We start from the raw sequence: 21926 nt of genomic DNA on the forward strand, positions 1-21926 counted from the left end.
GAAACATATTTAGCGCCGATGGGCTTGCAGGATGGGTATATAGAAACATGCGTCCTGCAGGTCCACGGTCACCATCCAGGCTCCTGGGTTGAGGACAGACAAGACATAGGCCAAAATTACCATTTTTTATATCACCTTCAGGAAGAAGGCGCTGAGATGTCACAGATCTAAAAGGGACAAAGGTCTCTATTTTGGGCACCAGAAAGTAGCAGGAAACACAACCACGTCCTAATTCTGGACAAGCACCCTCTCAATTACCCCAGTGGCCAAAAGGGTGAGCACTTCCTGCCATGAACCAGAGATGGTCTTCTGACATTCATTGGAGGAGGTGGGAGAGTGGAAGGTCCTGCGGCGTGGAAAGGAAGGGTAGGGCATAGCCTTTCTGAACAATTTGCAGGACCCACCTGTGCGAAGTAGCCAACCAACCTGGGAAGAATGGGTGAACCCTGCCTCCCACTAGGGTGTTGCGCTCCACTATAGGCATGCTAAATGGGTTTGGAAAGTGGGGAACTTACTGACTGCGGGCGGTGGGCACCACGGCCTCGACTGAGAAAAAGAGCGGTAGAGCCGATGTTGGCGAGTTGGGGCAGACAATCCCAGGTAATGTACTGTGGCCCTACTCTCCTTGAACCACTTGGGACTGGAGTCTGCCTTGTCCTAAACAGGCTAGTTCGGCCAAATAGCATGGCCATGAGGAACGACTTAACATCGCCTGAAAAATCAAGCAGTGGCAGCGAATGGCGACACTGGTGCCAATGGTCCTTCTGATTGTGAAGTGGGCCACGTCCCAACCATCCTGTATGGCCTGGGCAAGGACCGGTCAAAGATCTCAGGGACACCTGGAAGGACGTCCCAGACTGCTGACATTCACTGATAGAAGCGGCAAGCTGCTGAACAAGAAGAATTGTTTCCCAAACATCTCCACCTGTGTCCCGATCAGGGTAAGTAGTAGGGAACATGTTGGAATTGGTCTTACTTGTAGACACCTGCACCAACAATCGGAAACAGAGAGCTGCCTGGAGACAGGGGGTGGAGTCATGCAATTTGCCAGTTGACCAGGGCCAAGTACAAGGTTTGGCCCATGCCCTCAATAAAGTATCAAGCATGACCTTGATAAAAAGCAAGAGGGGCTCCCTGGATCTTTTTCCCACTCAATGACGTCTATAGCTTTGACGTCCAAGGTGATGAGCAGGAGGGCATGGTCTTTGGCAGCTCTACGCATTACTATGGCATATTAAACACTCTCCTCAGTGGCAGGACCAGGGAGTGAGATAAGTCTCGACTCTGGGGATGTATGAAAGCCATTTGCCTCCTGCAGGTAATTTTACTAATTCTCCTCGTGATAAAGTCGTACAATCTCATCACTCACATCGTAATCATTGTCCGAACAGGGAATGCAGAGTGTGTGTTCATCTAGGTGAAGGCAGATCTAGCAGAGGAAGCGGGGCCTCTGAGGGGGCTGAGTGTGGCCATGGTCAAGTTCAAACCAGTGCCGACTCTACGTTAGAGGACTCATGGAGTTTTGTTTTCCAGCGCTGATGGAATTGGCGTTGACTGTGGCACTGGATGCGGAGTTGAGACTGGAACTACAGGTGGACCAACAGCAGAGGGTGCAGCTGGCACCAAGGGTTATCTGCCACTGGTAATCCCGGTGGAGAACCTCTCTGCTCCATAGGGCCTGCAAGCACTCCAGAGGGAGTGTACAATTTTTCAAGGCTTGACTCACTTGCACTGGCTCCCTGTCACCAAGCGGATTTAGTACAAGGCCCTCTGCATAGCCTTCAGGTCATTAGGCGGCTCTGTCCCAGCCTCTGTAGCCCAACATTTTCAACGTTACACTCCTGCAAGACCTCTTCGCTCTGCTCTTCGTGGAAATCTTGTTGTTATACCCAAATTTTAAAAAGCCAATTGGAGCGGGAGAATTTTCGTAGCCTGCACAGCAAGGTTGTGGAACATGCTCCCCCTAGAAATTAAGAGCAAATCAAACCTATCAGATTTCAGGAAAAGTCTAAAAACTTGGCTATTTAACAAGTAGCTCCTATCTTCCAGCTATCTTCCTTCACAGTCTCATTGAGTCGGCTAAGCGCCTATATACCCCCGGGTAATAATTGTTCTTTAGATATTACATTTTCATTTCATTTCAAATCTTTATGACACTCTTTCTATTAAATTGGGGGAGATCCCACCGTTAAGGGTGTGAGTTCATCCGGTATGGTAGCCACATAGCCATCCCATTCCGGGTGATAATACTGGCATGTATTTGCTAGCTGTCCTTCTCCTGGTCATCATCTGTATCTGGCAGCTCTGGAGTAATGGGCTGTGGCACAATAGGTGTATGGTGTTTTGATGGAGTCGCTTGATTACTTAAAGGCAGAAAATGTACTGAGGAGGCATGGTGTTAAATCCTGTGGGCTCCAAATAAATTAAGGAGAAGTCATCTGATGTGAAGTTTAAGTCTTCTTTATTTGAGACAGCACAAAGCACAGATCAAAACCAGCAGTCAGCTCCGGAGGTCACAGCACAACTGCTGAACCTCCGAACCTCACTGCTCAAATAGAATATATTCCGTATAAAGATTCTAGTGCCCACTCTAAGAAGTAAACCAAAATGGAAACACAACACATCTTCCCTCTTTAAACGGAAAGAAGAAAAGCTAAAAACAATCAGAAGAAGAAGAATAGAGAAGAGTAAAGAAAAGAGGAAATGAAAAAGGGAAGAAGCAGAAAGTGAAAAAACAAAAAAAGAGTATTAAATGTAAAACATAATCTTTAAGATAGTGAGGAGCACGAGTGATTATTGTGCTTTCCCTAGAAACAATAGCTGCACTACCAGAAGGAGAGGAGATTTCTGACCCTCCCCCTCTTTCCGAATAGGACAGATCAGTAAAATTAGTCACAATAGATGAATCATTATTAAAAATGTTTTGTGAAACATCAGCATCGCCACAACCTGTATTATGAGGTACAATAGACTGTTTAGGATCAGGCAAGTTGAGATGAGTGGAGAAATCTTCTCCAGAGGAATTTGAGGTTAGAATTGGCATGTACACTATTCTTTGCCAGAACCACATTTCTTTTGCTCCGCCATTTTCCACAAACACTGCATATTTGGAGACTTTGATGATGCGTGTCATAGGAAAAAATTTAGATCTACCACCTTTTACACCAAGTGGTCTCTTTATCTTAACCAAATCTCCAACAAAGAATTGAAGGTCTTTGACTTTCTTGTTTGTGTCATAAGTCAATTTCATTTTAGTTTGAGCTTTTTCTACAGAAGAACGCACTTGTTTGAGATCAGTGATGTTATTGGCAGAATTGGTATGTTCAAGAACCCAGATGGGGCTGAGTTTAGATGAACCATAACGTCCTTTAAGAAGAAAAGGTGGAATACCTGTAACAGAATGAGGAGTGTTATGATAACTCCAAAGTCTTTCTTGTACAGCTTCATGAATTACCTCCCCTTGTAAAGATGCTAGTTTAATCGTTTCTTTAATCATTTTGTTGACCCTTTCTACCATGCCATTACCCTGGGGACTATAGAGAGCAACAGTTAAATGCTTACCACCCATGTTATCCAGAAAATTTAGCATAAGGTGAGATTTGAATTGAACCCCATTGTCCGACACCAAGGTTTTGGGGACTCCTTCACGTCGGAATAGATCACGGAGCATATCAACCACAGCAGTAGTAAGGGGCTCGGAAAGAAATTTACATTCCACCCATTTGGAAAAATAGTCAACAACAACTAAGGCATATCTTAAGTTAGTGTGGAGGTTAGACATGGGACCAATGAAATCAATACCTAATTTTTCCCAGGGACCCTTAGGAAAGTCAACGGGATGAAGGGGCGTATTACGCACCTTTAAAGACTTGTCAGACATGGTACAACTGACACAATGGTCAACAAAATTTTCCATCTCAACGTCCATGCCAGGCCACCAATAAAAGAGTCGTAAGCGGTTTTTTTGTACCAGTCATTCCAAGATGACCTTGGTAAGCAACATTAATAAGTATTAGTCTGAGCTTCCCAGGAGGAATTAATAAATTACCTCTCAAAATGATATCACCTTCAATGGTAAGATCATCTTTGATTTTGTGAAAAGGCCGTAAGCCTTCACACAAAGTCCTTTCTTCAGGCCATCAATTGATAATAAACCCTTTGATGGTAATCTGTAAATTGTCTGTTTTGGAGCATTGAATCCATTCAGAGTAGGTGATGGCTCCTTCTAACACCACCAAACCATCAACTAAACCAACCACACATTCATTATCATCAGCATTGGCAGCTGAATTCTCCTCAAGTAAGGGACATCTAGAGAGAAAATCGGCACAAGTATTTTTCCCTCCAGGAATGTGCTTAATGGAAAAATTAAATTCAAACATTTTGGAGAGTAGTCTTACAAGTCTAGGGCTGACCTTGTCATGATCACTCTTTGATAAAAGAAAAACAAGTGGTTTGTGATCGATAATCAAAAGAAACTTTCTTCCCCAAAGAAAAGTTACAAAATGTTTGGTAGCCCAAACGCAAGCCAAAGCTTCTCTTTCGATTGTACTATAGTTTCGTTCAGATTGAGAAAGGGATCTAGAAGCGAAACCTATGGTGTGCTCGGTACCTTCAATCAATTGTGTAAGGACAGCACCTGAACCAACACCACTGGCATCAACAGTAACAATGGACTGAACATCATCCTTAAAGGAATGTAAAGCAGGTGCTTTTAAAATGAGTTCTTTTAAATTGGAGAAGGCTGAGGATTGAATTTCTTTCCAGGTGAATTGTTCGCCTTTTCTAAGAAGTTTCCTCAATGGTTCAGTTTGCAAGGAAATACTATCAATAAATCGCGAATAATATTCGCACAGTCCAAGGAAGGACCGGAGTTGATCCTTATTATCAGGTGCAGGACTGTCCAAGATTGCCTTGATACCAGATTCTGAGATATGGTGCCCTAAATAGTCAATACTATTAAGAAGAAATTTACACTTTTCTTTCTTTACTGTAAAGGCCGAAAGGCATTCTCAAAAATTGAAAAGCACCAAATGGGGTGTTGAATGCTGTAAGGGAGCGAGATTCTTCAGCGAGCTCCACTTGGTGGTATGCTGATCTTAGATCAATACAGGAAAAGAATTTGGCATCACCTAAACGAGCTAGCATTTCTAGGATCTTAGGAAGAGAAAAACAATCAATCAAAATGTTCTTATTTAGAGATCTTAAGTCAATGCAGAGCCAAATGTCATTTGTATCCTTTTTCTTGGCTACGACGATTGTAGAAATCCACTCTGATGAGTCAATTGGTTCTATCACTTTCTCAGAACATAACTTCTCCAAATGTAGTTTCAATTGGTCTCTAATAGATAAAGGAACGTTTCTTACTTTGTGGATGACCGGTATTGCGTCCTTTTTTAATAAGATTTTGTGTTCAAAATTATGTACTAAACCAAGTCTTTCTTTAAAAAGAGTGTGATGCTCAAGCAATAGCTGTTGTAATGTAGGGTTAGAATTGGGAAGATCAACCAATGAGGTAGGGCAAGTGGTGCCTGGTCTTAAAATCATGCCGCATTTTCCTTTGTCTTTCCATCTCAATATATTATATCCTTTCTTTGCCACATACATTTTTGTGAAGATCAGTCTGTCTTTGAATCTGATGTTATCAGAGAAAAAACCCAACATGCCGATGTTGTGTCCACCAAAAGCAATGGTGCGGATATCTGGTGGATCAAGTTGAATATGATTCCAATGTTTATAAAATAACTCTTCGGTAATGAAGGTAATGGGAGATCCAGAGTCTACAGTCACTTGTAAATTAACATCACCTATTGTTATATCGCATAATGGACCACCATCAGTAGCATCAGAATAAATAGCAAGAACAATTTTGCTGGTACTTATAATAGCACAAACATTGGAATCAGAAAGCTTTTCTACATTTTCAATAGTTGCAATTTTGCGAGGAACCTTTCACATTCGAGAAAAATTGCCAACTTTGTTGCAATTTACACACAACTTTCCCAAAGCTGGACAATTTTTGCATTAGCCAAATGTGTAAAGGACCCACATCTATAACAAACATTCTGTTTCTTAACATCTTGAGTTTTATAATTTGCAGATTTAGGTTTAGTACTTATGGCAACAACAGGTTCACTGACTGATTCATTTTTATTTCTGTTTAATTCTTTTTGTGCAACAACTGACCTCTCAATGCCTCTGGCCAGTTCTAAAGTTTCATCTAAGGAGGGATTTCCACAACAGAGAAGTCTTTCTTGCACTTTTTTGTTAAAACAATTGACAACTAATTGATCCCTTAAATAAGAATCAATATTCCCATCAAATTCACAAGTGGCTATTAATACCCTTAATTCAGTTAAGAAGGTATCAATTGATTCAAATTCAAATCGACGTTTGGTAGAACATTTGTGTCTTTCAATGACAACACTTGTTTCATCTTTGAAATGATTGGAAAGTCTACAAACAACTTCCTTATAAACATCCCAATCAGTTTCACTAGTTTGGTTCATAACTGGTAAATGGTCAAAGATACGTTGCCCCTCAGAACCCAGATTATTATAGAGGAGAGCTAACTTTCTAACTGGATCAAATTTTGTTCCATCTAAAGCTATAACGTAACTTGCAAAACCTTTAAACCATTGCTTCCATTTGATCTTAACAATTCCAGGTTCAGGTAGAAAATGAGAAGGACACGTAATATTTTGCATAGTGACAATAAACAAAAAAAAAAAAGGAGTGAAATGTAAAAATAACGATGCAACAAGTGATTCAAATTACAAAGCAAAAGATGTGCATTTGAGGTGTGCACATCACCGTATAGGATTCGATAAGTTGAAGGTGGTAAGTAAAATCATAAAAGTACCTTCCAAGGTGTGCACATCACAGAGGTAGCTGGAAGTTAGAATGTGGCAAGAAAACTGTATGCGCTGTTTTTGAACGATTGTATAAAAATAAATTATTGGCCGTATAACATGGTGTGCGCTGAAATTGTAAATAAAGTTGGTGCCTTGTAAAATGGCGGCACGTAAGGTCACGTAAATGTGATCCTGTCGTGGTTGCTTGTGACGTAGCCTGGAGAACAGGGAGCAGGAAATAATGCCGTGGTGGAGAAGATTCCAAGGAGCGCGCGAGGTAAGCGAATGCTCGCGCAAGCGCTAGCGGCGTGACGGTTGAGTATTTGAAATAACTAACTTGAAATATTTACGCATGGTAAAGAAAATCCATACAACCTGCCTCAGGACGTCTTCAAACATATATGGCGGAATTCCGGTCACTAAAAAGTTCTTCCAAGAGAGGCAAGCAGAGAGTAAATAATGTTCACCCACGCAGTCAGTGCTGTAAAGGTGCTGAAGAAAAATCCAGATCGTCGCCAAATGTTAAATCCAGTGGGCTCCAAATAAATTAAGGAGAAGTCATCTGATGAGAAGTTTAAGTCTTCTTTATTTGAGACAGCACACAGCACAGATCAAAACCAGCAGTCCGCTCCAGAGGTCACAGCACAACTGCCGAACCTCCGAACCTCGCTGCTCGAACATAGAATACATTCCGTATAAAGATTCTAGTGCCCACTCTAAGAAGTAAACCAAAACGGAAACACGACACATGGTGTAGTTGATCTTCGTTGTACTGGAACCTGTTAGTATTGTAGGTTTCGACGCAAGTCTTTGACCAAGGGCACCTGCATCATCTTATCTATCTTGAGAGGTTTGCATTGTGTGTTGAGAAGTGTCTAAACCACATTGCCACTAATCATTCTAATTATATTCAACTTTTGTTGCACAAAAGACTGATATGTGCATCTTTGATCTAATAGAAATTACGTCTTTTTCTTCTGGGGCTTTATACCTTTAACTTATTAGGACTGTAAAACTGTTCAACAGGTCATTCCTGGTGTGAATCCTTTGTGTCAAAGAGGTGTTGTGGTTAATAGTGTGCAACCTTAAACAAGGAGGTCTGTCCTTGCACTAAAGTCATTGGAATGCCCTTGTCAGAAATTAGTTATTTTCATGTTATTAGGTGTTGTGGTTTTGTCCTTTCTTATTGATAGAGTTGTTGTTGTAGACAGTGTATAATTGTTAGTGCTGGGATTGTCACGGCTCTAGAAACCGCAACAGAAGGTATTTATTAGTAGCAGTCATTAATAGGGTTAACACTGACAATGTTAAGGCAGTCTATTGTGTTCTCACCAATGGCAGTGTCGTCAATGACAGTATTATCATCATCACCGGTGCTCTTGTCGTCGACGGAGGCGGTATTTTCCACAATAGTATTGTCAGTGTCATCGTTGATGCTGCCAACAAAAGGTATTTCAAGCGATTAAGTCATTAATGTCGCTGATAGCTTCTTTTTCTTCGAAGATGAAGTTGTTGACGGCGATACAGAAGAAGTTTTGGTCATTGGCAAAGATGAAGAGTGTTTTGATGTTTCTGGACCCAGCTTTTTTCTAGGGCTTGAAGGAGCAAATACATTTCTGTGATGTTTTTCTGACAGAACCTTTCCGGTCAGAATCCTTATGTCAGAGGAAGGGCTCTCTTATCTTGTGATATTTTTAAAGCATTTTTTTAAGGTGGTTCTCCTTCAGATCTTCTCCTTGAGTTACGCGCAGAGTGCAAATGCTCCCTTTTTAGGTTTTTCCAGACATTTAGAAGAGCTTTCTACTAGGGACAGGAAATCTTCTGCATTTGACTTCTGGGGCCATAACTAAAGTCTGGCTTCTCTGTCTGTCCTTCAGTTTTCTTGTAAATAATGTTCGACAGATTTACAACTCTTTGCCCTATCCATCGGAAGAAGGCGATAAATGTATTGCTTGTGTGGATCTTCAGAGTGAAGTCTCTTTTTCCCACAAGTTCAACAAGGCCTAAAAAAGGCCTTTCTTTGAAACCTCAGAGTATTCCTGCTGTGGGACTCAGCTCGACGATGGGGATGATTCAAGCATATTAATCTATGAAAGATCCAATAATCAATAACACTGTTATATCTGTGACAAACATAATATTCCACAGGAGTAAAGTCAGAGGCGACATACAACTTCCTAACTTGAGCTAGCCAGCTAAGGCCAGAGTTGTCCAGCATTCACATTTGCAAAACAAACAAATACACTGAAAACCATCCATAGCCCAAACACAAAACCAATGGTGACTATATCCAGTCAGTACACACTAAACAGTCAATTCATAGATTAAATAACCATAAATCAAGTTCAATATATAAAGAGTTCCCTATTCTGTTAAGAAACTTGTAATCTTTGGTCACATACAGTTTGGAAATTCAATGGAAACGAGAGCTCACCTGCAGAGGTCTGTAAAGAGCATACTCATCCCGAAAAATCTGATCATGATGAGTAAGGCAGTCCAGCCACCGTCCATCGACTAGTGCTTGCCCAATTGCAATGGCTTGAGCCCTGGAAGGAAAACGCACAGCGTTGTTAATTTTTGTTTCATTGGACTTCAAGACAAAAAAAAAAAAAAAAAAAACAATCCCAATGACATGCATTTGGTTTAAGGTTAAAATCTGGTTCGGGTCATTTTACATGTAAGCTCTTAATTATTGAGCACTACGCAAACAAATGATCGACGGAATGCTGAATGAATCATACATTCACCCCCAGTCAAGAGATCTGGGTTAAATCCATTGTTCTTTTGCTCACCATGCCACCCCAGTTTAGACCCAGCCATATGCAAATCAGTCTTGACCCTGTGCCTCTTGGGAACAGTCCAGACCGAACTGCCAAGCCAGGTCCTCCCTGGACCGGAAACAAGCATCCTGGGACCAGTTTCAGGGTATGTCACCCTTCATCAGCCAGGCTAGCTTGAATCCAGTGGCACAGTGAGCAAGGGACCCACGTCTGGGCATACCCATACCACATAGGGCGAAAAGTGCTACGCAAACAAATGATGGACGGAATGCTGAATGAATCATACATTCACCCCCAGTCAAGAGATCTGGGTTAAATCCATTGTTCATAGGGAGCAGGGTCAAGACTGATTTGCAAATGGCTGGGTCTAAACTGGAATGGTGCGTTGTGCAAAAAAAACGATGGATTTAACCCAGATCTGTGACTGGGGGTGAATGTATGATTCATTCAGCATTCCGTCCATCATCTGTTGTTTTTGCATTTGTCACCCTAAGTGGGAAGGGTATGCCAAGACATGGGTCCCGTGCTCACCACACCACCAGATTCAAGCTATCCTGGCTGATGAGGGGTGAAAGCCCGAAACCGGTCCTAGGATGCTTGTTTCTGGTCCTGGGAGGACCTGGCCTGGCAGTTCGGAATGGATTGTTCCCATAGGGAGCAGGGTCAAGACTGATTCGCATATGGCTGGGTCTAAACTGGAATGGTGTGTTGTGCAAAAAAACGATGGATTTAACCCAGATCTGTGACTGGGGGTGAATGTTTGATTGGCTCAGCATCCTGTCCATCATCTGTTGTTTTTATCTTAATTATTGAGCCAGTTTGGATATAATTTGTATATTAACACATTTACAATTATGATGGTTGCTCCTTAGACTTTGTGCAAATAGCAAACATACTAAAATATCACCAGGAACCACTGCAAAATATTTCAACCAAATTAAACTAGATAAACAAAACTTCTGTCTTTAAAGGTGTAGGCAATTTGCCAAAGTGTTCTCTAGGACAATGTCAAAACATCTAGTGCTCTGAAATGAAAAGCTGCGTCTAAATTGTGTTTCTATAATAGTCATTAACCAATCAAATTGATTTAGTTGCTATACAGTTGAAATATGTTGGTCTTGTGCATGGATAAGGTAGAAATCCTGCGAAATTCAAATATAAGTCAGTCTTCCCTGCAAAGGAACTCATACTAGAGGAGATGGTCACATCGCCTTGGACCAGTAATGCCTGTCACCTCTTCCTGACCAGTAAATCTTTTTCATGGCATCACAGAGTAAGCTATTCAGCCTTGAGAGGTAGAAGAGTAAAACAGAAAGAAAAGAAAACAATGATTGGACAAGAGAGATTAGGAGTGAAAATAAAAGTCCTAGAGAAAAAAAGGGGGAAAGGATTGAGTGAGAAAGTGATAGCGTAAACACATGAGCAATTGAGTTAGTGTGCAAAACACTAAAGGAATGGTGGGAGGAGAGAGACTTTAGTTTAAAAAAAAGACAGCTAGGAAAATAATGTCAGAGAAGAAGAGGAAGCACAGCAATAGAAAGGGAATATATGTAAGCTTGAAAGATAAAGAGTAAAATGAGGGAATGAGGAATAAAAAGCAAAGAGCCGAAGTGAAGGAGGCAGTTATTGATGGAAAGCCAAAAAGAGGCATGAAATAGGTAGACTGTTCAATTTCAGAAAGGCAATGGAGAGACAGAAGAAAAACGTAAACAGAAGAGATAGAAAGGTATGAGAAACAGAAACAGGGCAGTTTCGGAAGAAACGAGTTAGTAAAAAAGAATCAAACCTACACAGAGTCACGCAGTGGCAAGTATTATACACATTCCTTTTCAATGCTCAGTGAAGTGCAGACCTCACAGCGCCCACGTTCCTCACAGACATGCATGCACTCATGTAATATAACACTATTTAATTAGGCACGTTGGTGTTCATTACAGAGCTGATATGACATCCACTGCTTGATTTAGAGTCCTGGACATAACAAGAAGGAAGACTACATAAGAAAATAGATATGCAAGAATAGTTAGCAAAGCATATGGCAAGGGACGAAGAATATTCAAGAGCCATACAGACTAATCCAGAATACTGACTTGTTAAGTGCATGAGCCAATATCTAAAGAGTAGGATAGTGGAGAGGGGCGCATATACAATTGTTGAGACTTATTTCCAATGGCAATAACTATACAGTACAAATTATGTCTGAGATTAATCAAACGCTTCCTATAAAAGTTCAGTCATTAACAAGTAGCAAACACAGGAGTGGGTTAAGGGCATTTCAGAGCTCTGGAACGTGGATGCTTTGAGGTCTACCCCAAAGTGTCATATGGCTGTGTTTCTATTGGTAGATAAGGTGCAACTCCGATAATGTTAGACTTGGCACCTTTGGCTTGGTATCCCCTGACTTTTTGCCTCTACTTCGTGTTTTTTTTATGCTGTGCTGTATTTCGTTTTTGCTAGCTTAGATGCTCTGGGCACTTTGCCACTGCTGATTAGTGTCAAAGTGCAAGTGTGCCCTGTGTAAATTGTTGTTACAATTGGTTCTCCCTGATTGGCATATTTGATTTATTGGTAAGCCCCTAGTAAAGTGCACTGACGTGTGCCAGGGCCTGGAAATCAAATGCTACTAGTGGGCCTGCAGCACGGATTGTGCCACCCAAATGGGTAGCTCTGAAAAGGTAACTCAGACCTGCCACTGCGGTGTCTGTGCGCAGTTAACTGTCATGTCGACTTGGCAAGTGCACCCACTTGCCAGGCCCTAACCTTCCCTTTTTGTGTATGTAAGTCACTCCTATGGTAGGCCCAAGGTACCCCTGGGAAGGGTGCAGTGTATGTGAAAGGAAGGACATGTAATGGTGTGTGTGACAATTCCTGGTAGTGAAATACTGCCAATTTCGTTTTTCACTATTGAAGGCTATCTTGCCCCTTAGGATAGAATGGGAGTTTATTTATAACATTGTATAAATATAACTGCCCATTGGAACAAGACAGAGGAATAAAGTTTAGGCTAGCATTTTTTTGTTTAATCATACTTTGTACCTCTGCCTGTTTGGGTATTGACTGTCTGGTTTTGGAGTGACAGGAGCTGGGGATGTGCATTCACTGTAAACAGCCACTGGGGGGTTGAGGTGTGCCTTGCCCTTCCAGGATGACTCAGAGCTGAGCTGTATAGACCTTAGCTGAATTTAAAGTAGTGGGAGGAGATTTCTTTGCACCTGAATAGGGCCGGTCTCCCTTGCACAATGCTGTCTCCACCCCTTTCGTCATACTGCACCAGTGAGGACAGAACTGGTTTGGACTGGGCTCAGAGACTCTTGCACAAAGAGAACAAAAGAGAACAAAAACATTTTGGGGTATAAGTATTTGACCTAAAACCCCTGAACTTTAGATCATTTCTGCAATTCAAGAGAAAACTTTGCCAAGAAGAAGAGCTGGAGAAACTGAGGAGAAGTACTGCCCCTTTGCTGTGTGCTGTCTGGGTTGGCCTGCAGTAGCTGTTTCTGCCAAGGAAAGGAGAAGGACTTTGCTGTGTGCTGTGTTCCTCTGCTTGAGGAAGATCTCCAAGGGCATGAGTAAAGCTTGCCTCCTGTTCTGAAGTCTCTGGGACACAAATATTTCACCCCCAGCTCCCCTGAATTTCCTTGCAGGGAGGTCTGACCTGCCAAGAGGTGCCTGTGACTGTGTTTGGCCTCTGATGGATGTTCTTGCTGTTGGAAGCTGGAAAAGCAACGCAACTACAAGAACATCGATGCATCGCTCTTCTTGCAGCAGTTTTTCTGACGCAACACCGCTGTGCGAGAAGTATCTCCATGCATTACTGCGACACTGCCAAAACCGACGCAGCGGCTGTCGCCGCTGTAAGAACCGACGCTTCGAGGGATCGCAGCTGAAGAAACCAACGCAGCGCCGCTCAACCCTGCCGCATCGATCGCCGATGCATCCTGGATTTTGAATATGCTACTTACCAGTATGCATCTCTTCTTGGCATGTAGGGCTGCTGACATTCATATCTGTGCATAGATCGCCGCCTAGTGTTGGGTCCGGATGTTTGAACGTTGTTGTCCTGAAGAGTCTTCGAAGTATCCTGAGATAGGTGACTCCTCCCCTGGACCACAGTGCGCATGGGCATCCTCTCCATCCTCAGATTGTTTTTCGCCATTGTGGCAGTGATGGAGTAGATACAGAAAGTGATGACCATGCTATACAGTAATTCTGAGAGCTGCAGCTGCTACAGGCGCCGGGGAGGAGGGTGGGCGATATGAATGTCAGCAGTCCTACATGCCAAGAACAGATGCATACTGGTAAGTACCATATTCAGTTCGAGGCATCTGGGCTGCTGAATTCATATCTGTGCATAGAATACATAGCAGTACCTCCCATTAGCGGCGGCTACCAGTGCCAGCTGCAGCGGTCTGAAAAAGAGTTTTGAGAACAGCCTGTCCTACAGCTGCCTGCTGTTTTGAGTGTACATCTACACAATAGTGTTTGGTAAATGTATGTATAGTGGACCATGTGGCTGCTCTACATATATCATGTAAAGGAATGTTTCCCAGGAAAGCCATGGAGGCCCCTAACTTACGTGTTGAGTGGGCTCGTGGGGGAATCGTTAATGTGCGTTTAGCCTTTTGATAGCAAATTTGAATACATTTAACGATCCATCTGGCTATACCTGCTTTGGAGATGGCGTTGCCTTTGTGTTGTGGGGAAAAGGCAACGAAAAGTTGTTTTGTCTTCCTAAAGTTTTTGGTTCTGTCTATATAGTACATGAGGGCTCTTTTGACGTCTAATGTATGGAGCATTCTTTCAGCGACATTTTGTGGATTCTGAAAGAAAACAGGCAGTTCAATCGTTTGATTCATGTGGAACTGCGATATTACTTTAGGCATGAATTTGGGGTTGGTACGAAGTACGACCCTGTTTGCGTGAACCTGTATGAATGGCTCTTGAATGGTTAGTGCCTGGAGTTCACTAACTCTTCTCAACGAAGTGATTTCTACTAGGAAAGCTACTTTCCAGGTGAGAAATTGAATCTCACATGAGTGGAGAGGTTCGAAGGGTGGACCCATCAGTCGGGTGAGGACCAAGTTGAGGTTCCACACTGGTGCTGGTGGGTGTCTTGGGGGAATCACTCGTTTAAGTCCCTCCAAGAAGGCTTTGATGGCAGGCACTCTGAATAAAGAGAGGTGCTGCCTGTTTTGGAGATAGGTTGCTATTGCGGTTAAATGGATACGTATTGAGGTGTATGCCAGATTGCATCGGTATAGGTGTAAGAGGTAACAGATTATGTTTTGAATGGATGCGTCTAGCGGGTTAATGTCATTGTTATTGCAATAAATGACAAACCTCTTCCATTTGGCTGCATAGCAAGCTCTGGTAGTGGGTCTCCTAGCTTCCTTAATGATCTCCATACAGTCAGGTGGTAGGTTTAGGTAGCCAAACTCTAGGACTTCAGGAGCCAGATCGCCAGGTTCAGCTGTTGCGGATCTGGGTGCTGAATTTCTCCATGGTTCTGCGTCAAATGCGCGGGTGTGATCCGCAGCTTTTGATGCGGCACCACGGAAAGTTCCATAAAGGTGGTGTACCATGGCTGGCGTGCCCATGTTGGAGCAACCAGGATGAGAGTCAGTGAGTGTTGTCGCAGTTTGCGTGCCACCAGCGGTATCAACGGCGCTGGGGGAAAAGCGTACGCAAATCTGCCGGACCAGTTCATCCATATCGCATTGCCCTGCGACTGTGGATGTGGGAACCTGGCGGCAAAGCTTTGGCATTGCGCGTTTTCGCTTGTGGCGAATAGGTCTATCTCTGGATGACCCCACTGTTGGAAGTACGGTTGGAGTACTGACCGGTGTAGCTTCCACTCGTGCATCTGGTGGCTGTGTCTGCTGAGCAGATCCGCCATCTGGTTGTCCTTGCCCGGGAGGTGTTCCGCCATGAGGAATATGTTCCTCTGAATGGCCCACTTCCACATGCTCTGAGCCAGATGAGACAACTGTGGAGAGTGCGTTCCTCCCTGCTTCTGTATATAGTACATGGCAGTCATGTTGTCCGTCCGGATCAACACGACTTTGTTGCACAAGTGTACTTTGAATGCTTTCATGGCTAGGAAGATTGCCATCAGTTCCAGAACGTTGATGTGCATCTTCTTTTGTTGTATTGTCCATAGTCCCTGCACTGTGTAATTGAGTACATGAGCTCCCCATCCCTGGAGAGACGCGTCCGCTGTCAGTATTATTTGTGGAATAGGCTCGTGGAACGGTCGGCCCTTGCAAAGGTTTTGTGGATTCCACCAATGCAGAGAGTTGTATGCCCGACCGCTCACCAACCCTAGGTCTTTTAATTGCCCGTGAGCCTGATTTCATTGACGTGCCAAGCACTCCTGAAGCGGGCGCATATGTAGTCTCGCGTGCGGGACTATGAAAATGCAGGAGGCCATCATGCCTATCAACTGCATGAACACTCGCGCAGGAAGGGAGTGTTGGGGTTTGAACTTTGAGATCAGCATTTGCATGCCGTTGATCCTCACTAAATTTGGCTGAGCTGTGGCTGCCAGAGTGTCTATGGTCGCACCTAGGTACTGTTGTACGTGTGCGGGTTGGAGATGTGATTTTGGGTAATTTAGTGAGAATCCCAGACTGTGAAGAAGGTGAATGGTGCGGGACATGTGGCTGGCACATTGCTGGGCTGACTTTGCCTGAACAAGCCAGTCGTCCAGGTAAGGGTAGACGTGAATGTGTTGCCTCCGTAGATGTGCAGCCACAGTAGCTAGGCACTTTGTGAAAACTCTGGGTGCTGTTGTCACGCCGAAGGGAAGGACTTTGAATTGGTAGTGCTGCCCCTGAATAGTGAACCTGAGATATTTTCTGTGTGACGGGTGTATGGGTATGTGGAAATACGCATCTTTGAGGTCTAGCGTGGCTAGGAAGTCTTCCTGTCTGAGCAGCGGGAGAACCTGCTGTAGGGTGAGCATGTGGACATGCTCCGAGAGAATGTAGTGGTTGAGGGGTCTCAGGTCTAGTATAGGTCTGAGTGACCCGTCCTTTTTTGGTACTAAGAAGTACAGAGAGTACACCCCTGTCCCCTGCTGGTGGACGGGCACGACCTCTATTGCGCCTTTTTGCAGCATACTTAGCACTTCCTGCTGTAATAATGCTAAGTGCTCTGAGGACATAGGACGGTGCTTTGGCGGTATTGTGGGTGGAGTGGAGGTTAATTCGAGGCAGTAACCGTGTTGGATAACATCTTTGACCCACCTGTCCGTGGTGATGGTATTCCACGTGGACAGGAACCGCTGGAGTCTGCCCCCGACAGGTGTTATGTGGTCGGGGGGAAGGGAGAGGGCATCACTGTTTGTTTTTGGGGGAGGACCTGGTATTGCCGTAACCGCGTCCTCTGCCCTTTGTGCTGGAGCCACGATATCCACCTCGGGTGTTTTTATCATAGGTGCTTTGTGTGCCCCCTTTATTGTAGGTTTGCTGTGACCCTTGTCCTCTGCCCGCTCCTCTATTTCCGGGGCGACAAAAGGAGCCACTACGAAAAGTCTGCGTTTGCAGAGCCCCCATTGACTTTGCAGTGTCTGTGTCTTTTTTTATCTTTTCTAGGGTGGTGTCAACCTCTGGTCCGACTAAGTAGTCGGGGTTGACAGGCTGATTGAGGATGTTATTTTGAACCTCAGGTTTGAATCCGGAGATTCGTAACCAGGCGTGTCGTCGTAGCATGACGCTGGTGTTTATTGCTCTCGCAGCTGTGTCGGCGGCATCCAGTGCACACTTAATGGATGCGTTCGTGAGAAGTTGTCCCTCCCTGATGAGGAGCTCCGCTGCCTCTTTGTACTCGTCTGGTAGATGTTGGAGTAGGGTCTCTAACGTGTCATAGTGTGAGCGATCGTAGCGAGCGAGGAGCGCCTGTGTATTGGCAATGCGCCATATGTTTGCCGCCTGGGCTGCAATCCTTTTGCCGGACGTCTCTAGAACCTTGGACTCTTTGTCCGGGGGAGGAGCATCACCAGTTGTCTGCGAGTGTGCCCGTTTGCGAGCATTAGCAACTACGATGGAGTCCAGAGGTAACTGGCCTCTAATGTCCCCAGGTGCGGGCTTGTATTTTTTCTCGATCCTGGGGTTTATTACCCGTGCCCTGGTGGTTTCTTTGAAAATGTCCTTTGCTGGCTTGAGGACACCTTTCAACATGGGCAGAGTCTTTACAGTCCTCTCTGAGGATGCGAAAGTGTCCACCAAGAAATCGTCCTCGATTGTGTCTGAGTGGAGTTGCACTCCATGATTGGCTGCGGCACGTTCAATGAGGGCGTTGAATGCAGCAGTGTCCTCTGTGGGAGACGTTTTTGCGCCATAAAGCTGCGTGTCCTGTGTATCCAGAGCGGCACCTGGGTCTACAGGGTCATCCCAAAATTGATCAGGGTCCTTCTGGCCTTCAGGGTCCATATCCCTGGGGTAGGTGGTGTCGTCACCCATGTAGTCCTCCACTGCATCCGTGTCGGAGTGCGTCGGAGAGAAGGACTGTGGGTCTGGGTAAGAGGTGTGGAGGCGTTCATAAAGAACTGGCTCCGATTCCGCCGGCAGTTTTTGCTTTAGCGGGATCCTGTAAGAGTCCAAAGCCTGCTCGGAAGTGATCTTCCGCTTTCGGAGCATGAGCCTGCCGGTGTCGGCGTCGATGAAGTGGGACGGTGATGTCCCAGTAGGAGAGTGTTCAGTAGATGGGGACCTTGTCTGGGTGACACGTGTTCTGATCTCGAATAGTTTCGGCGCCGTGGATGGCGGCAAACCAAAGGTGATGTTGGTTGGTGCCGAAGGTGCCTTTTGAGCCTTTTACGGCTCGGAGCCCGACGTGGCCTGGAGGGCTGCCTTTTCTCTGATGCGTTGCAAGGACGCTGCAACTTGTCGCACCTGGAACGCCGATGGTTCTTTGGCGCCGAGTGGTTCCGTAAAGGTAGGTGTGGACTTCTTTGGAGCCACAGGGTCATCGAGTCGAGGAGAGGTAGTAGCTGTCGACGGCGTCGATGATTGGACCGTAGTCGCTGCTTTCGAGGTGGATTGCGATGCAGAGGCCATTTTAACCTTGGTGGTCGGTGCCGATTGTTTCGGTGCCGGGGGCCGAGGCGCTTTGGCGGTACCGAAGGCCTTTCTCTTGGGGTCGGCGCCGACATCGGCTGCAGCGCGTTCGGCAACGAAGTCCCTTTTGGTGCGGTCGGAGCCGACGGGTTTGGCTGGCGTCGAAGGTGTGGTGGTCCTCGAGCCGACCAGTGTTAGTTTCACTTTCGGTTTCTGTTGAACCGGTGCGACGATTGGTTTCTGTTTCGTGGAAGGGAAACCAGTCTTTTTGGGTAATAATGGCTCTCGCTGGATGTCCGAGGCCGGGCAAGAGGGCGGGGCCGAAGAACTGCGGGATTGGTCTTGGTTAAGGCCCGAAGGCGATCCCTCGACCGGAGCCGTAGACTGACGCACTGGGATATCCTCCATTTGGACGGGTAGGCCCTGCTCGTCACCAGAGCTACCTTCTTCGGCCCCTAAGGCCTCATCGTAGTCTCCTACCTCATCGTCGGCTTCTTCCCTGTGAAAAAGCTCTTCATCTACGTCTTCCGATCTGGAACCGTGTTCGGAAGCGGGGCTGGAGGGTATGTTTTCCACGCTTTCGACATCTTCGTCCTCGGTGCTGAAGATGTTGGTCGGGGCCGCTGCCGCTTGTTGCGCTTCCAGTCTCGCGGCTCGTCGATTCCGGAGAGTCTTCTTGGATCTGAATCGGGCACAGGCCATACATTTCGATTCGTCGTGATCCGGTGAGAGGCATTTGTTGCACACCGGGTGGTCGATATGTGGATATTTCGCGTGGCAAACAGGACACCGCTTGAATGGGGTCCTCGATTCCATCGTCGATGTAGGGTCGATGGTCGGATATAACGGATCCGAAAAAGTTGTTAAAGTCGCTAAACTAGCCAGTAAACTGTCGATACCGATCGGGAACAGTACCGACGAAAACTAAAGGCCTTTTGGCCTGAAAACTAAATTTTCCTAACTTGAGTCAAGATAAGCACATCCGAACCCAATGGCGGAAAAAAACAATCTGAGGATGGAGAGGATGCCCATGCGCACTGTGGTCCAGGGGAGGAGTCACCTATCTCAGGATACTTCGAAGACTCTTCCAGGACAACAACGTGCAAACATCCGGACCCAACACTAGGCGGCGATCTATGCACAGATATGAATTCAGCAGCCCACATGCCTCGAACCATTGCATAATACCTGTGCAGAAAGATTTCCCGAGGCATCACCCGTGGACCAGCACCGTCTTGGAATCAATGCAGCACTTCCCCCTACAGACCGGATTCAAAACATCACTTCTGTATACAGCAGAACTGTCGATTTGTCTCCCCATGGTCTCAGGAACTGACGCCTCTTTGTTTTTCTACGCTTCCCATCTCTGCTGCTGTTTGGCCTTGTGAATTTTGTCGCAACTATAGATACTTTGAGAGAAATCAAGCATCCATAGTTTTCTATGGGCCAAGTTGTTTGAAACATTTTTAAAGTCCTATTCTTATTACATGTATATTGGATGTTTGTCGTTTTAGTCTTGTTGAGTTTAGATAAAGATACTTTATTTTTCTAAGCTGGTGTGGTGTCCGTTTGTGGTGTTATCACTGTATTACTGTGCGTTTTGAGTACAAATACTTTGCCTTTGGGATATGCCTGTCTGATCGTGCCAAGCTACCCAGGGGGTAAGCAGGGGCTATCTAAAGTGTGTATCCCCCTTACCCTGACAAGTAGCAAGGGTCCCTATTTGGACAAAGGTACCTACCTCTGCCAACTAAAGACCCCCATTTCTAACAGATACACTTTGTGATGCACTTTTTTGAAGAGCAGCAAAACCTAGAAGTTTGTTCCACTGACCATCACATTTATTTGGGGAGAAGTGTGGAGGGATCAAATCGAACTTTCAGATGTGTACATTCTCCTGGTCATGACTTAACCATATCCTACCCTGATATTATAGTTAACTACAGTATTTAATGTGGTCGAGCATACAATTCTGGTCATGTGTATATGACAAAATAGGATCGAAGAATGGCTTTGTTTAAAACAGTTTTTGACATTTCACCACTAAGAGATATCCAAGTCATCATTTAAGTCTGCGTTTTTAATCACCACATCTACAGGGTAACTTAGGTTCAACTCTTCCTCTTTTTGCAACATAATGTCTTGCCTCTTCAGTTAATTATGGAGACCCACGGCTATAAAATAGATTACTTTACTTACCCTGTTGGCATCTGATTGTTACATGTAGTACTGTAGATTTATATTTTCTGCTTACTCCTGCCATCTAGTGTTGGATTAGGACGTTTGCAAATTGTTTTTCTTCGTAGAAGTCTTTCGAGTTACAAGGTCTTGGGGACTTTTCCTTTGGTTGTGAATGTGCTTGGGCACAGTCTTCATTGCTAGATTGCTTTTCTCCATCATCGGATTTGGACGTGTATCAGCATTGCTCCCCGGTCACAATGTGTTCGATATTTCCAGTCCCAACCCTAAAGCCCTTTGTCACACTTCCCATTGCCGAGAAGACTTATCAAGGTATTTTCACTTCTTACGATGCCCGCCTCACTTCTCGAGTTCATTATCGTTGGACAACCAGGTCAATTGTGCCTCTTGGCAGCAAGCCTTTCTGGCCAACCTCATAGAATAAACCTTCTCAGGTGTCACTGCATAAGATGCCTGAAGGGCCATTCCAAATACCCCTGGACCAACGACCACACCAGACTGTAATTTGTGTCTCTCGCTGGAGAATGACGAGAGCTGGAGCGAACTTACTCGGCGTTCAGAAGCAAGAAAACAGTGTCAGAGATGAGACAAACAGTGGGCCCACAGCAAGATGCAGAACTCCTCTTCTGAGACGCGAGACATGTTCGGCAAGGCAGACCCACTCTGTGCTGAAGGAGAACAATTTGGTGAGTCGACCTTATGACCTATCAACCAGCCCCAAAATCATCGGCTCAGAGCCTTAGGAGGAAAACATTTGGGAGGAGGAAGAGGCCCCCAAGGACATTCAATTCACCTTTGTAGACCTCGACCTAGTCTGAGAACCAAGCCACAAAGTGTGAGAAAAGTCCATAAGGCTCGTTATATAACCAGAAACGGCCACACATCGAAGATGAGCACCACCCCTTCTGGGGACGGGCATCAAACCCTGTACTTAAGCCGCCACCTTTGTGTGATCTTCGACACTGAAGCAAGGACTTGGAGCCAAATAAAGATCCAACCAGGGACCTCGACCCTCGGTAGACCTCGAGTCCGAA

The 21926-nt window shown here is 45.0% G+C and overlaps 1 protein-coding gene across 3 annotated transcripts in view; it reads right to left on the minus strand.

Moving 5' to 3' along the window:
• Positions 1–21926, minus strand: part of PIKFYVE (phosphoinositide kinase, FYVE-type zinc finger containing) — a 2037960-nt gene that overhangs the window by 1522880 nt on the left and 493154 nt on the right. For all 3 annotated transcript variants that reach the window (XM_085648834.1, XM_085648836.1, XM_085648835.1), the window contains one exon: positions 9289–9400. In XM_085648834.1, the coding sequence (XP_085504960.1) occupies positions 9289–9400 (112 nt within the window). The remainder of the gene's footprint in view (positions 1–9288; positions 9401–21926) is intronic.

The sequence above is a fragment of the Triturus cristatus genome, chromosome 3_2 (assembly GCF_964204655.1).
Source record: "Triturus cristatus chromosome 3_2, aTriCri1.1, whole genome shotgun sequence".
Classification (NCBI taxonomy): Eukaryota; Metazoa; Chordata; class Amphibia; order Caudata; family Salamandridae; genus Triturus; species Triturus cristatus.